Below are 16,015 nucleotides of genomic sequence, written 5' to 3' on the forward strand. Positions count from 1 at the left end.
GGACCCCTCTTCCTCATGTCTTCTTGAGCCTGAGGACCCCTCTTCCTCATGTCTTCTTGAGCCTGAGGACCCCTCTTCCTCATGTCTTCTTGAGCTTCCCCCCCAGTCCCTGATGCCCACAGGATCATGACCCCGCCAGGGCCAGGGGTTCTGGAATTCACTTCTGTACCCCTAAAGCCCAGGCCCTGCCTGCCCTGTTGATGCCCTCCAGTCATCTCAGATGGATGAGGCGGGTATGCCGGGTGGACTCTGCCGGGAACAGGCAGGGGCATTCCTGGCCTGATGCCCACAGCAAAGGTGTGGTGGAGAGTGGGACCCAGCGGGCAGGGCCCAGCCAGCCAGTGTCTGCAGGCGCGGCAGCGGCGAGGCCAGGCTGTTCTCAGAACGGCTGTGGTTTCACAAGCGCTGAGCAGAGCCTGTGCTTGCTTCCAGATCTCCATTACAAGCTCATAATGAATCGGACATCACAGAAGAAAGGTGAGAACTGGGCCCTTCAGTGCCTGAGGGGATGCTCCTGCCACCCAGGGAAGCGCCTGCAGACTGTCCTTGCCTACCTGGCTGCACTTGCCCCTGTATGCCAACCCAGTGAGGACAGGTTCTGGGGCACCTGGACAGATGCCGCTACCTCTAGCCGTGGCTGGACGATGTTATGCAGCCAAGCACAGCTTGTGCTGCTCTCAGTAAGCCCAGGGCCTGAGATCATCGCCGTGGGGAGTGGGCACAGGGTGCACCCCAGACCCTCCCTCCTCCAAGCAGAGCTGAAATGGGAGGGACCCCTGAGACAGCCCTTGCCCTGCTAGGTCTTTAGCTCAGATTGCTGCTGTGGCCAGGCCCAGGATTTCCAGCCCTGTGGCTCTGAGTCCTGACATCCTGTGGGAGGGGCTCTGGACACACTCCATCCAGGGAGCCCTTCCTGCCGCCTGGGCAGCAACCATGGGGACAAAGGGAGGAAGCAGAGTCCTGTTTCCTTGCCACTTGTCCAAGGCACTTCCCATCCCGACAGTGGGCCCCACCCAGCCCAGGATTCTGGGTTGTGGTCTCGAGCTCACTCCTGGTTATTTTTGGGACCGGGGATGACACCAGGACATCTGACTGGTGGATGGAACCAGCCTGGGAACATCACAGCGGGGGCAGTGCCTAGGGCTGCCCCTTCCCAGGCAGACACGGAGAATGGGGTCGAGGGAGGGCCCTTCCCTAGCCGCTGTAGCAACTCCAGTGAGCTGTTCTGGGCAAAGTGCGGTGCCGGGGGCCCTGACGGGACACAGCAAGGGGACACAGGAAGAGGCCATGCTCTCCCTCGGGACCTGCTGTTCCATGTGTCCCAAGCCCTCCTGCTTTCCAGACGGCCCCTCAGGAAACCACCTTTCCGGGGCCTCTGCTCCCTTGGGTGCGTGCTGGGTCTGCGTCCGCGGAGTGTGGGTAGAGCCGGGAGGACACAGCCCTGCCAGGCTGAAGGAGGGCCCCTCACGGACACACAGGCCAGGAGGCAAGCACGGGCATCTTGCGGGCGGCAGCACCGATGCTGCGCTCTCCTGCAGACAGCCTCTCCACGTCCAGCTTCCCGTCTGTCAAGTCCATCTCTCACTCAGGTGAGCAGGCTGGCGTCCACGTGCTCACAGGGCTGAGTGTCCCACGGGGACCCCAGCCTGGGTGGCCACTAGGGGTGCTGCCCAGGCCCCCTCTGCTGGGCCAAGCTCAAGGATTTGGGGGTGAAGGGGCAGCGGAAAAGAGCCCTGCAAGTTGAAGCCACCAGGAGGGGATTAAGGGGGGGTGGGCAGGACCAGGGGCCAGACACAGGGCAGTAAGGCCTCACGGCAGGCACCCCAGGCACCCCAGGCGAGGCAGCAGGCAGGCAGGAGGGGCTTCCCCGGGTGGCCTTCTAGGGAGGATGTACCCTGGCTGCCCAGCAGGAGCCCTGCTTGGCCGTATTCCTGCCACAAGAAGGCAGGACGCAGGAAGGATGGCACTGCCCACAGAGCCCTGGGCTCATGGCACCTTCTGCAAAGTGAGCCGGGCGCAGAGAGCCTCTTTTCCCCACTGTGCCTCCGCGGGAGGCCAGACGTTTTCCTCAGCCCAGCCCTAAGCCGCGCCGTTCCTGGGAGGGGCCCAGGCGCTAGATGGGCCTTGTCCTTGCCGAGGAAACCCACGCAGGCTGGGCCCAAGCCTCTCGTGCGGTTTCATTTTACCCAAAATGGGGCCAGCCTCCACTATCTTGGTGGTTCTAGTGTTCACAGGCACCACCCATGGGCTTCACCCTCAGAAGCTCATTGATTCCCCCCAGCACCGTCCAAGGCAGGCTCCCTTTACAGAGGAGGACACTGAGGCAGGGGCAGGGACTTCTTGGGTACACACAGCTGATCCTGGAAAACTTGGGCAGTGACTGTTGGTGCCTGCAGTGACCGGCCTTGTAGGGTCTGACTTGCAGCCAACTCTCAAGGCCAGGCCAGGCCCCAGCCCGGCTCCTTCAACAAGCAAGATTCGAAAGCTGACGCCCCCCAGAAGGCAGACCTGGAAGAGGAGCCCCTACTTCACAACATCAAGCTAGACAAGGTTCCTGGGGTACAAGGGCAGGCCAGGTAAGGCTTGGGTGTTCCTGGGGTGCAAGGGCAGGCCAGGTAAGGCTTGCCTGCACCCGAAGGGCCCCATGACTATATTTACGAGGCTCACGCCCTGCAGTCAGCCAGCTGCTCTGCCCCTAGCTCCAGGGGCCTGTCTCCAGGACTCATGACAGCGGATGACGGCCACGCTCTACCCATCGGTGGGCGCTGTCTTCCTCCCTCCCCCGGCGGTCCTGTGCTGACCTGAGGCCACAAGGGGGCCAGTAGCAGCCGCCAAACCACTTTCTCAGAGAAAAGTAATGTTCTCACCAAGAAAAGTGAGTTGCGCTCCTGCTGCCCCTTGGCCACAGCCTGCCTTTGGAGGGCACTAGGCCAGCAGGACAGAGCAGGACCAGGTTCTGATGATCCCTGAGTTTCTGGGACCGCCCTGGGATGCTAGAGTGCACACTTTCAGCAGCGCAACCAGCAGGACAGGTTCCTGCATCTCTGCACATCCCGAGACCAGGCCTGGAGCAAGAGGCCCCACTGGGTGTGGGGTCACGACCAAGAGCAGCCTGGCAGCTAGCTGGTTACCCATTGAAGCCCATCTGACCCTTAGGGCACCTTCAGAGGGGAGAAAGGGACAGGCCGCAGTCCCAGAGACCCCCACCTGGTGCCCAGAGCACCCTGCCGAGTGGGAGAAGGGAACCAGGCCCTCCCCCACATGGGCCTGGACGCTGCCGGGGGAGGTATGCTGGGCGAGTGGTTAGACACACCTGGGCAGGTCACCTCTGGCTGCTGCAATGACTGTTTCAGAAAGGAGAAAGCAGAGGCCTCTAACGCAGGCGCGGCCTGTATGGGGAGCAGCCAGCACCAGGGCAGGCAGATGATGGGGGTGGGGGCACTCCCCCCAATGAGCCTGCCCCTTCACCTGCGAAAACCCACCACACTGAAGCAGTGCGAAGTGCTCATCCGCGAGCTGTGGAACACCAACCTCCTGCAGACCCAGGAGGTGAGGCTGGGTGGTAGGGTTGGCCCTTCGCAGTCTGGCGCCGCCACAGGCCCCAGCACGCCCCTGCCCCTGCCTTTCAGCTGCAGCACCTCAGGTCCCTCCTGGAAAGGAGCCAGAGGCCCCAGGCGGCCCCAGAGGAGGCTGGGTCTAGCTCTCCCAGGTGAGTGCCTGGTGCACCCCTGCCCCATCCCTGGGCACCTGTCCACAGCTCACTGCTGACTCTTCCTTCACCCAGGGACCAGGAAGCCATGCATTTTCCTAAGGTCTCCACTAAGGGCCTCTCGAAGAAATGGTGAGTCCCATGGGCATGGGGACAGTGGGGCAGCCCTGCAGCCTGGGCCCCAGGGAGGGAGTGGGGAAGGGACGGCGGCGGTGCACAAGCAGAGCGCGCGGAGGCCTCTCTAGGTCCCGGTGAGGGCCACGCAGGCCCCACTCCAACACCACTCCACTCCCAGGGATGCCCACAGTGACAGTCCCTCTCCCCGCCCCCAGCCTGGTTCTGAGCCCACCTGTGGCGCAGCGTGCCGTCCTGCCTGCCCTGAAGCAGACCCCGAAGAACAACTTTGCCGAGAGGCAGAAGAGGCTGCAAGCAATGCAGAAACGGCGCCTGCACCGCTCAGTGCTTTGAGCCTCCCACATCTGGTCAGTGCCAGGCCCACCAACCTGCAGCTGGAGACTGGTTCTCTATAGCACTTCCTGACACTTCACTACCTTTAGGCCTGGCTGAATTCCAAGATAGATGACACTTAAAATAGATAAAGTACTTGATTTCTAAACTAACCATTTATTTTCTGTTATTTTGCTATTTAGCATTTACATAAAAAGCACATGATGAAGTAGGTATCGCTTTACCTGTTGAAACTGAAAATAAAGCTTCTTTACTTCCAGGTTGTATGCCTGGTTCCTCACTGGCTATCAGGCGTCGTGTCCCTTCCCATTCCCAGCCCCTGGCTCCTAGCCCAGCCCTTGCTGTCTGCAGAGGCCTGCCTGGGCAGGCCAGTCTTGCTCATCCGGGACCTGCCAGCAGCCCTGGGAGAGGCGCGTTGGCAGAGCCGTGCACATCCTCCCTGGAGGCAGGAGGGCTTTTCTGGTCCCCTGGCTGCGCTGGAGCTGCGTTTCAAACACATGATCACTCTGGGTCTCCTGCCCAGACTACACGCTCCTGGGGGCAAGAGGCCGTCCTCTCCTGCCCTGACAGCACCGCAAAGAGGTCCAGCCAGGCGGGCCCTCCTCCTTGGAGGGCCGTCTCCAGAACGGTGTGGACATGCCCGCACCACCCCTTCCACCACAGCACAGCCATGTCCAGTCGGGGGTGGGGTGGCCCAGCTTAGCGCCCACCGTCACCCAGCCACAGTCTTCCCAAGCCCATGGCCCCACTTCCTTGGCATTAATCTCAACCTCTCCCTGCTTCAGGGAGCAGGAACTTTGCCAGGAAGCTGGGGGATGAACCAGGCCAAGGAATGGGATGGTGTGTTAGAAAAGGAGAGCTGAGGCCCGGGGCCACAGTGGACAGTGCCGGCCCCAAGGCTGACAGCATCCTGACAGGACAGCAGGCCCAGCTTCACGGAGAGGGGGACACAGTGACAACTCCTGACAAACACAGGAGTCACAAGATTGTAACCATCACAGATGATGGGGTAGTTCACGTAAAAAGGGAGGACCTCGTCACCAAAGGGCTGCTGGCCGGTGCCCAGGTGAGCGGGCAACACAGGGAGGCACTCACTGCATGGGGGCCCCGCCCACTGCCAGGCTCTCTCTGGGTGGTGCAGCACGTGGTGTTCTGAGGACGCGGGTCCTGAGGGCCTCGCTCTTCATCCATCACAATGGACACGGCCCTTACACAAGTGGCACAGGGGTGCTGGCAGCACGATCCCTGATGGCCCTGCTCCCTGGGGGCCCCAGTGCTCAGCAGGGATGCCACAAGGGCCGAAGCCCAGCTGGTAGCAGGGAGCTGGCAGCAGCCATTGGCCAGCCCTCCCTCCGATAGGCAGCCTGTGCCCTGGACTCAGGGGCTTCTCCAGGGGGTGCCCCACTTGCCCAAAGCAGCGCAGCCTGAACCCCAAACTGTGAGCAGAGAATCCCATGTGTGTGTGAAGGGTTTCCTATGTCCTCTGTGTTCTCCTATAGAAAGGAGCAGGGGTGTGTCGAGCACACACAAGACGCTCTAACACCCTGAGCGCACCCTGATGCTGCTGAGACAGACCCGGACCCTGGACAGGCCGCGGGGAGAGTGGCCCGAGGACGGTGGCTGGGGACCGTGTCCGGCTTTGTGGAGGAAGTCACATGGAACACCTTTTCCAAGAAGACGGCCATTGCCCTGCAGGCAGCCCGCTCCACTGCGCCCGTCTCAGTCTGTGCAAGTGTGGGATTTCACTTGGCAGATCCCCAAGGCAGAAGAGAAAAGGAGGAAAGTTAACCTAACTCCAGGCTCTCCATGGAAGCCAACACCTAGAAGTGTCTGACAGGAGGCATGTGTCCTTGGCCCCGATGAGGCTTCGGGCCATCCCTGCAGTCCTGGCTAGGCAGCCGGGAGGCAGGCCTGGTGGATGCTCCGGGCACAGGTGTTGAGCAAGGTGGTAACCGAGTGCTTGTCCGGGAGCTGTGGCAGCCTAGAGGTCACGCAGTGGTGCACCGACCTGAGGAAGGGCTTGGTGCCTGCAACAGAACAGTGGGCGTGAGCCTGAGGCAGTCGGCACCGCACCCAGGCCCTGCACACCCGCCCTGCACACCAGAATTGGCTGAAACACCAGGAGCCCTGCACGCTGCCTGCCTGGCTGTAGGGCTCTCTTCCCAGAGCCTCATCATCAGTGAAGAACTGAATCTGAATGGAATTTGGAGCCCAGGGCTTTGCCTCTGACAATCTTGGGGACCTAGCCCTGGCTCTGCTGTGTGCCAGCTCTGGGCTCAGGGAGACTGATCCCTGTCAACGTGGCTCTCTGGTGCCATGTCACCTAGATGGGGCCCTGTGTGCCCAAGCTACTGGTAGGACACGTCAGCTGCGCTGAGCTCCCTAGTGGGCTCTGGGAAGAGCAGGGTCTGTCCCTGAGCCGCAGCTTTCTCACCCCTCGGCCACTGAACACAGCCACCCTGGACAGCTGACCTGACACAAGATGAAGGGACAAAAGGACACAGGAGAGAGCAGAGACCCTCTCTCACTGGTGGACAACCCGCTCCTGTCAGCACAGGGCGAGCCAGAAAGGGGATGGAAGGGCCTGAGCTGGGAGGGGCTGGAGTGCACAGAGGCTGTCCCTGCTGCACTGGGAGCCTGGTTTTCCGAACGACCCCTGCCTGCCCTGAGCCCCCAGACAGCTCCTCTGGGTCTGCCCACTGTACAGCCACTGTCGGTCCATCCATCGCGGACTCTGGGCACGGCAGTCGGTGGGCACGTGGTGGCACACTTGGGAGGTCCTTGTCGTTTGCACCACACAAGGCTGTACCTGTGACTGGACAGGCCCCGGGCTGCCCTGCCTCACAACTCTGCTCCCGAACAGGACTCTTCACACCCGAGGAGGTGCTGGTGAGGCTTGTGGCAAAGCCTGGAGGTCTCTCTGACTCTCAGATTTCCAAACCTGAAGCCCGGAGTGCCCTGCATTGATGGGTACCCACAGGTCCTGCCCACCACCTCCCTAGGGCCACAGGCAAACAGAGCCACATCTGTGTTGGGGAGGTGAGGTGCGTGGGCTCTGGCAGTGAGGGCAGAGACATGGCCAGTCTGTCCTGGGCTCGGTGTATGTGAAGACAGGGCAGACAGCCTGGGGAGCATGAACACAGGGTGGGGTCTGGGCACTGTGCCCTCCGGCTCAAACGGTAGAGGCCTGGGGCTGCGGTCAAGGTTTGCTAACCAGCGCCAGCCTGACACTCCTGGACACTCGCCCAACTTGCAGATCGAGTGGACGGTGCCATTGTAGCTGCAGTGAGAAGGGTCCAGGTTTATCATGCACTTGGGGTCCAGCCTGGCCACCTCGCCTTGCAGCATGCTGGGGGTGCTCTGCCGCTGGTCGCCCTCAAGCCTATGCTTCTGGGTGCATACCACCGGGGCCTTGAGAAGGCAGCATGGTGACCACACTGGGCACATACGGCCCAGGGCTGGCCAGCCGCCCTCCACAAAGCCCAGCCCAGCTGGATGTACGTGATGAGTGGGCCGTGGATGACAGTCATGGCTGAAGCAAATGCGCAGGGAATGGCTGAAGACAGGTGAGCGGATGTTGGCCAGGATGGCATCCAGGAGCTGCTGGCACAGGTGCTGCTGTTTGGTCAGCGGCACCGGGGCAGTGGGTTGGAGGCAAGATGGGCATGGTCAGCAGCCCAGGACCTGAGGGTTCTCCATTTAAGGGGCCTTCCCACCCCAGGCCCGTCCTCACTCACAGCCTGATTCCCAAGGCCTCTCTCTCAGCCTCCACCCTTGTGCAGACAACGCTGGCCGATCCTGGGTGTAATCCCCCACCCCCACAGCCCCTGACTCCTCTGGGCCGGGTGGCAGAGGCACCCATGGGGGCCGCAGACAGAGGGTGACTTCTCCCATGTTCCCACCCAGCACAGCAAACCTGGCCTGGAAGAGGCCTGGTGGGCAGGGTCTCAGGTCAGGCCCAGCCCCCACCCAGCCGCCCTGACCTGGAAGGACCCTCCTGTGGTGCTCCCAGGAGCTCTTGGGGGAGCCCCAGTTCCCCTAGGGGTCCCCAGCATCCCACTCACCACTGCCATGTCATTCTTGAGTTTCTCCAGGGTGACGTCACACTTTGGCAAGGTCTTCAGGGGACCTGCAGAGAGAGGGAACTTAGGCTGAGCTCCGTGCTGGAGGGCTGGGAGACATGGCTGGTCTCAGGCTCAGATCTGAGATCCCAACCACCGCCACTGGGCCTCCGCCCTCAGAAACCTCTGCAGGAGCTCCCTTCAGCTGACCAGCTGTTCCCAGACCCAGAGTCTAGGCAGGCGGCCCTCACCCTCAGGAGCTGCCCATCCCTGTTGGCAGTGAGGCAATGAGTCAAGAGAAGGGACAGTGGCCAGGTCCCTGACCAGGCTGGGAAGGCCTCAGTCGCATCTAGGCCAATCCGTATCCCACCCAGTCCTATAACCCTAAGGATCAACTCAGGAAGGCCCGGAGGACCGCCCAATAGTGACTGGCACTCTATCCCGACAAGCAGAACAGAGAGACGCTTCTAGATGGGGGTGTGGCAACAGCCTGAGTTTAGATGAGAGGGAGGTACAGGCCAATGCCCATGCAGTTCTGAGGTGCTGCCTGAGCTCACAGCAGCCTGTGGCCAGTGACCCTGCCTTCCACCTGCTTCTCACCAGCACCGTCTTGTTTCATTTTCATGACAGCACACATGGGCTGCAAATGGGGTAACTGAGATGCAGCTGCCTGCCCACAGTCACTGGAAGTCAGGGGCAGAACTCCAGGTCAGGTTCAGGCCCATCACAGCCAGCTGACGGTCAGGCCACCGCAAGCTGGGTCCCCAGCTACTGGCTGGATGAGGCTGTGATGGGCCAGCATGAGGGCCACAGCAGTGGTCAGGAGTAGGGCAAAGGCTGGGCACTGGCCAAGATGAAGCCTGGACTCAAAGGCCAGCACACATGAGTGGAGCCTTGGAGGCCTCTGTCCAGGCCCCAAAGAGCTGCCTGGTGCCTTTGCTAAACCCACATCACCACCAAGTGCCCGTCCACAGCTGGGCCACCCCTGCCCTTGGGGACCGTTCGTGGGCTGTGGGCAAAGTCCACAGCTTGGAGAGGCCTGTCGCAGTGTCTAGATGGCTCTTCATCTTGCTCAGGTCCTTTTTTCTGTCTGGGACAGCAGAGGGGACACTAAGACACGAGCCCAGTGGCATCCCCAGGACGCTGGCCCCCACCCCGGCCGCAGCCCACCTTCGTTCTTGTCGATCTTGTTGACCACGCGGTGCGGGGGACTGATGCTCCTGGACAGCTGCTTCAGCATGTCCAGGTACTGCTGCTCCTCGCCCGGCTCGAGCCGGCTGGACTCATGACAGAGGTCACTGCAGGACTATGGGCAGGTGAGGCCACGGCCCTAGACCCTCAGGCGGGGAGCTTGGGCTCTGAGGGCCCCAGAGCTCGCACACCCGGTATAAGCTGAGGCCTCGTAAAGGTGAGGGGCGACCTTAGCACCTCGACCCGCCAGGCCGTGTACAGTTCACATTATGGGCTGTGGGTCCCGGGCCCGACTTACCAGGTGTGTGTAAAAGTCTAGGGGAGGGGACACTGGAGTTCTGTGCGGTGTGGGACTGGGCAGGAGGCTACGGGGGACGGAGAAGGGCTGGAGCTGCAGCCAAGCGGGAGAAATATGGGTGCCGGGCCCAGGCAGGATAGCCACCGAACTCACTGTGCAACAAACCACAGTGGTGACCACTCCCCATCCTCCTTCCCGTGCCAGCTGGGCGGGGATCTCACCCAAAACAAGGGGTTGGGAAACAGGCAATACCAGCACCCCGAGCACAGGCTCAGCCAAGAGCACACACAGCTGGCGGACGCCCTGCTTCCGGAAGGTGATGGGATGCCAGCGAGATTACAGCGGACACTTCCTTCAGCTAGAAGCCTAACGAGCATACCAGCTGGATCCGCACCAGCTGAAAACACCGGCTGCTGAGTCCGGGAGTTTGAGACCAGCCTGGGCCACCTAGGGAGACCTTGTCTCTACCGAAAAAAAAATAAGAAAAAGAAAAAGCTGTTCCATGGCTGTTCACTTTCAAAATACCAAGAAAAGGAAAGAAAAGGGAAGTTCGGCCGGGCACAGGGGCTCACGCTTGTAACCCCAGCACTTTGGGAGGCCAAGGCAGATGGATCCGTTGAGGTCAAGGGTTAAAGACTAGGCTGGCTGCGGTGGCTCACGCTTGTAATCCCAGCACTTTGGGAGGCCGAGGTGGGCGGATCACAAGGTCAGGAGATCAAGACCATCCTGGCTAACACAGTGAAACCCCATCTCTACTAAAAATGCAAAAAATTAGCCGGGCGTGGTGGCGGGCGCCCGTAGTTCCAGCTACTAGGGAGGCTGAGGCAGGAGAATGGTGTGAACCCGGGAGGTGGAGCTTGTAGTGAGCCGAGATTACGCCACTCACTGCACTCCAGCCTGGGTGACAGAGCGAGACTCCATCTCAGAAGGAAAAAAAAAAAAAAAAAAAAAGAAGAGTTAAAGACTAGGTTGGCCTGTCTCTACTAAAAATACAAAAGAAAAATTAGCTGGGCATAGTGGCACATGCCTGTAGTCCCAGCTACTTGGGAGGCTATGGCAGGAGAATCTCTTGAGCCTTGGAGGTGGAGATTGCAGTGAGCCGAGATCATACCACTGTACTCCAGCCTGGGCAACAGAGTGAGACTCTGTATAAAAAAAAAAAAAAAAGAAAAAGAAAGAAAGGAAAAGAGCAGTTCTCATTTTCCTACTGGGCTCAACCTGCAGTGTTTCGATGAGGTGACGTCCTGGACAGGGGAGGGACGGTCCGAAGAGGCAAGAGCAGCAGCTTCCACTGGCTGGGCAGTCACTACGCACCACCGCCAGGCTGGTTCTCCACACACGCCACGTCCTTCCTCTGCATGAGACACCAGGGCAAGGGAGCCCCCCAGCAGGCCTGAGGACACGTGGAGACACACAGGGAGGTGTGGCAGACAGGCTCCAACCTTATTACACAAGGTGGGCAGCTTCTCCCAGCTGTAAGTAAATGTGAATTCCGTGGTGTGTTTCACACAAGACTGCAAGTAAGAAGGTGATGGGCAGGCGCGGTGGCTCATGCCTGTAATCCCAGTACTTTGGGAAGCCGAGGAGGGCAGATCACCTGAGGTCAGGAGTTTGAGACCAGCCTGGCAAACATGGTGAAACCCCATCTCCACTAAAAATACAATAATCAGCTGGGCGTGGTGGCACGCACCTGTAATCCCAGCTACTCAGGAGGCTGAAGCAGGAGAATCACTTGAAACTGGGAGGCAGAGATTGCAGTTAGCAGAGATGTTGCCACTGCACTCCAGCCTGGGCAGCAGAGTAATACTCTGTCTCAAAAAGAAAATTTTTAAAAAATCTAGCCTATTTGTTTAAAGGAGATGTTAATAATTCATGCTCCCTTGAACCTCTTCAGTTTTTTGCTTTTGACAGGAAGGTTCATTAACACACACAATCAATTACTAAAAGAAATATTATCAAGCAGTAAAACCTCACATTCTATTAGCAACCAAAAAAAATTCAACTTAACACTATCATTCTCAAACTCAAATATCCAGAAGTCAATTTAAGTAATTCATGTCTCCTTGGCAAGGGTGTATGGATGATACGTTTTCCTGGTGATAGTAAAACCTACTCATTTTCTTACCTCACCCCGTATCAGCTTTTATACTTTTACTGATAAAGCCCACAATACACACACTGTATAGAAATCTTGAGCTCTTAATTAAAAGGAACACACAGAGTTATATCTAAATCATTTGCTACAATGATCTAAACCCACTTTATTTACATCTTAGTATTAATCAGAGGGCAAAAACTCTTATATTACCTTTATTTTCAAGACTGGAGCCAGTGTTGCTATCTGGCGCAGGCAACATGTGTTCATAACGCCATGATACCATGTGTTTACTCCCAAGCAAACAGGAGGGAGATCCAGGCCCTACTTCTAAAAGCAATAGCCTAAGGGACAGAAGGAAAATCAAAGACACCGAGATGATTCCTTTTAGCAAGAAGTGGACCTGCCACCCCAAAGAGCAAAAACCACAATCTTAAAACTAAGATGTATAATATTTTATATGAGTATTATTCACAAAAGATATTCACCATATTTTTAAACAAAAAATTACAAAGCCATTTTTCTTAAAATGTTACAATAAAATTGTATCTGTGTGTAAAATGTATCTATTTTGTGTGTGTGTGTGTGTGTGTGTGTGTGTGTGAGAGAGAGAGAGAGAGAGAGAGAGGGAGGGTTATGAATTAGGAAGCACATATACCAAAACATTAGGAGTAGTTATATTTGGGTAATGAGATTATGAATGATTTTCACTGTCTTCTTTATACCTTATCAATCATCAGCTCAAAATTTACCATCAGAATTCATCATAAGCTATTGTTTGCTTGTTTGTTTATTTATTTTGTGACACAAGGTCTCACTCTGTCACTCACCCAGGCTGGAGAGTGAGTGGCGCGATCTCAACTCACTGTAACCTCGGCCTCCAAGGGTCAAGCAATCCTCCTGCCTGAGCCTCCTGGGTAGCTGGGACAAATCAAAGCTAAGTTTTCTTCAGTTTAAAGCAACTTGTTATAATTACATTGTTTAGCCTCATGGTAATCAGAAAACAAAAATCAATAATAGACACCCTAAAATTTAAAGTATGGAATTAAAACACACTACCAGAAAAAATTACCTCACTACAAATAAAGACAGGAAGGAAGGGAAGGAGGAAGGAAAAGAAAGAAAGAGAGCGAGAGAGATCTGAGAGAAAAGAGGAAGGAAGGGAGAAAGAACAAAAGAAAAAAGAGAGAGCAGCAAAACAACCAGAAAATCAGTAAAAAATGGCAGTAGTATGTTTTTACCTTAGTAATAACCTTAAATATAAACAAATTAAATTCTCCAATTAAGACAGAGTGTGAATGGATTAAAAGACAAGACCCAATTACATACTGCCTACAGGAAACTCAGTTCACCTACAGGCATACACAGACTGAAAGTGAAGAGATGATAAAAGATATGCCATACCAGTGGAAACAAAAAAAGCAGAAGTAGCTGTACTTAGATTATACATACTTGCGTCAAAAAAAGAAAAAAGTGAGATAATTATAAAATGAAAAAGAAGTAAACAGCAGCCTAACAATTGTAAGTGCATATGCAACCCACACTCAAGCAACTAAATACAGAAGCAAATATTAACAGACCTTAAGGGACAGATGGACTGTAATACAATAATAGAGCACCTCAACACTCTACTATAATCAACACCCCACTATCCTCAATGGACAGATCATCTAGACAACAAAACGTCATCAGTTAAACTGTACTCTATACCAAATGGACCTAACATTTACACAGCTTTCCACTCTGCAACTGCACAATGCACATTCCACTGAATAGTATATGGATTATTCTCCAGGATAGACTATGCGTTAGGCCAAAAAACAAGTCAGAACACATTTTTAAAAACTGAAATCATATCAAGTATCTTTCCTGACCACAGTGGAACAGTACTAGAAATCAGTAGCAGGAGGAAAAACTCTACAAATATATGTAAATTAAAGTACATGCTCATGAACAACCAATAAATAAAAAATTTATTGAAAAAAGAATAGAAATACAACATAACAAATCCTGTGGGATGCAGCAAAAGCAGTTGTAAGAGGAAAAGGGCATAGCTATAAACGCCTACATCAGAAAAGTAAAAAGATCTCAAATAGCCAACCTGACAGTACACCTCAAGTAATGAGAAAAACGAGAAAAATAAAATGCTAAAATTAGTAGAAAGAATATCATAAAGATTAGAGAAGAAATTTTAAAAATAGAGACAAAAAATACAAAAAGTCAATGGAACAAAGAGCTGGATCTTTCAGAAAAAAATCAAAATTGACAAGCTTTAACTAGTCTAAGGAAAAGAAAAAGAAAACAAAATCATAGATGAAAAAGGAGACATTACAATTGATAACACAGAAACATGAAGGATTCTAAGAGATGACTAAAAACACCTATGTGAAAACAAGTTGAAAAATCTAGGAGAAGTGAATAAATTTCTGGACACATAACAAATTCCTAAGATAGAATGATAAATAAAAAACCTGAGGCTGGGCGCGGTGGCTCACGCCTGTAATCCCAGCACTTTGGGAGACTGAGGCGGGTGAATCACAAGGTCAGGAGATTGAGACCATCCTGGCTAACACGGTGAAACCCCGTCTCTACTAAAAATACAAAAAATTAGCCGGGCGTGGTGGCGGGCACCTGTAGTCACAGCTAATTGGGAGACTGAGGCAGGAGAATGGTGTGAACCCAGGAGGCGGAGCTTGCAGTGAGCTGAGACCATGCCACTGCCCTCCAGCCTGGGCGACAGAGCGAGACTCCTTATCAAACAAACAAACAAACAAAAAACAACCTGAACAGACCAATAATGAGTAATGTAATTAAAGCAGTAATAAAAAGTCTTCCGTCAAACAAAACACAATCATGGTTTTACTGCTGAATTGTACCAAACATTTTTAAAAGAGCTAATACCAATTTTACTCAAAATGTTCCCCAAAAAAATGAAGAGAAAGGAAGTCTTCAAAACTTGTTCTATGAGGACAGCATGACCTTGGTACAAAAACCGGACCAGGAAATAACACAAAAAGAAAACCACAGGCATTTTAAATATCCCTGATGAACACAGATGCAAAAAAATCCTCAGCAAAATACTTGAAAATTGCATTTGACAACACAATAAAAAGATGATCTGCCCTGATCAAGTGGGATTCATCCCAGGAATATGAGGATGATTCAATAAAACACATATAATTAAATGTGCGACATCACATTCAGCAAATCAAGAGCTAAAACCATACAATCATTTCCGCAGATGCTGAAAAAAATAAAAATCCACATTCCTTCATGACAAAACCCGAACAACGTAAGTACAGAAGGAACATATCTCGGCGCAATAAAGGCCATATATGACAAACCCACGGCTAACATCGTAATCCACGGGGAAAGGTTAAAAGCTCTTCCTCTGACACCCGGAACAAGTGTGGCTACTTTTACACCACTTTTATTCATCACAGTACCGGAAGTCCTCGGTAGGGCAATTAGACAGGAGAATGAAGTGAAAGGCATCCAAATTGGAAAAAAGGAAGTCAAACCGTCTGTTTGCAGGGTGACATGATCACGTGCACATATATACACACACACATATATAATCGTAAAGACTCCACAAAATCACCTACTAGAAATAATTTAGTCAAGTTGCAAGATACAATATCAACATATAAAAATGAGTAGCACACCCATGTACCAATAGTGAAATACCTAAGAAAGAAATCAAGAAAGCTATTTCATTACCAAAAAAATTATATTTAGGGATACACTTAGCCAACGACAAAAGATCCCACAATGAAAACTATAAAACATAGATGAAAGCTATTAAAGCAGACACAAGTAAATGGAAAGATATCCCGTGCCCATGCACTAGAAGAATATTCATAAAATATCTGTATCACCTAATGTGATCTACAGAATCAATGCAATGCGTGTTAAATTACAAAAGACATTCTTCACAGAAATAGAAAAAAAAATCCTAAAATTCACACGGAAATGCAAAATACCTCAGATAGACAAAAGAATCTGGAATAAAAAGAAAACCTGGAGGCATCACACCTAACTTCAAAACATACTACAAATCTATAGTAAGTATGGTACTACCAAAACAGCATGGTACTACCAAAACAGCACGGTACTACCAAAACAGCACGGTACTACCAAAACAGCACGGTACTATCAAAACAGCACGGTACTACCAAAACAGCACGGTACTA

General features: G+C 53.7%; 2 protein-coding genes across 2 annotated transcripts in view; one reads left to right on the top strand and one right to left on the bottom strand.

Moving 5' to 3' along the window:
• Positions 1–4,436, top strand: part of CCDC74B (coiled-coil domain containing 74B) — a gene marked incomplete at its 5' end in the record, with an annotated part of 5,800 nt that extends 1,364 nt beyond the window's left edge. The window contains 8 exon segments of the mRNA XM_011970262.1: positions 433–477; positions 1,343–1,520; positions 1,522–1,589; positions 2,438–2,576; positions 3,354–3,549; positions 3,630–3,709; positions 3,785–3,841; positions 4,042–4,436. Of these exon segments, the coding sequence (XP_011825652.1) occupies positions 433–477; positions 1,343–1,520; positions 1,522–1,589; positions 2,438–2,576; positions 3,354–3,549; positions 3,630–3,709; positions 3,785–3,841; positions 4,042–4,177 (899 nt within the window).
• A 1,631-nt stretch (positions 4,437–6,067) lies between these two features.
• LOC105532187 (mediator of RNA polymerase II transcription subunit 15-like) overlaps positions 6,068–16,015 on the bottom strand; it is a 55,535-nt gene continuing 45,587 nt past the window's right edge. The window contains 9 exon segments of the mRNA XM_011970265.1: positions 6,068–6,204; positions 6,878–6,936; positions 6,938–6,965; positions 7,423–7,587; positions 7,677–7,723; positions 7,725–7,828; positions 8,242–8,306; positions 9,409–9,544; positions 10,936–11,120. Coding sequence (XP_011825655.1) covers positions 6,068–6,204; positions 6,878–6,936; positions 6,938–6,965; positions 7,423–7,587; positions 7,677–7,723; positions 7,725–7,828; positions 8,242–8,306; positions 9,409–9,544; positions 10,936–11,120 — 926 coding nt within the window.

The sequence above is a fragment of the Mandrillus leucophaeus genome, unplaced genomic scaffold (genome assembly GCF_000951045.1).
Source record: "Mandrillus leucophaeus isolate KB7577 unplaced genomic scaffold, Mleu.le_1.0 Scaffold939, whole genome shotgun sequence".
In the NCBI taxonomy this organism is placed as follows: Eukaryota; Metazoa; Chordata; class Mammalia; order Primates; family Cercopithecidae; genus Mandrillus; species Mandrillus leucophaeus.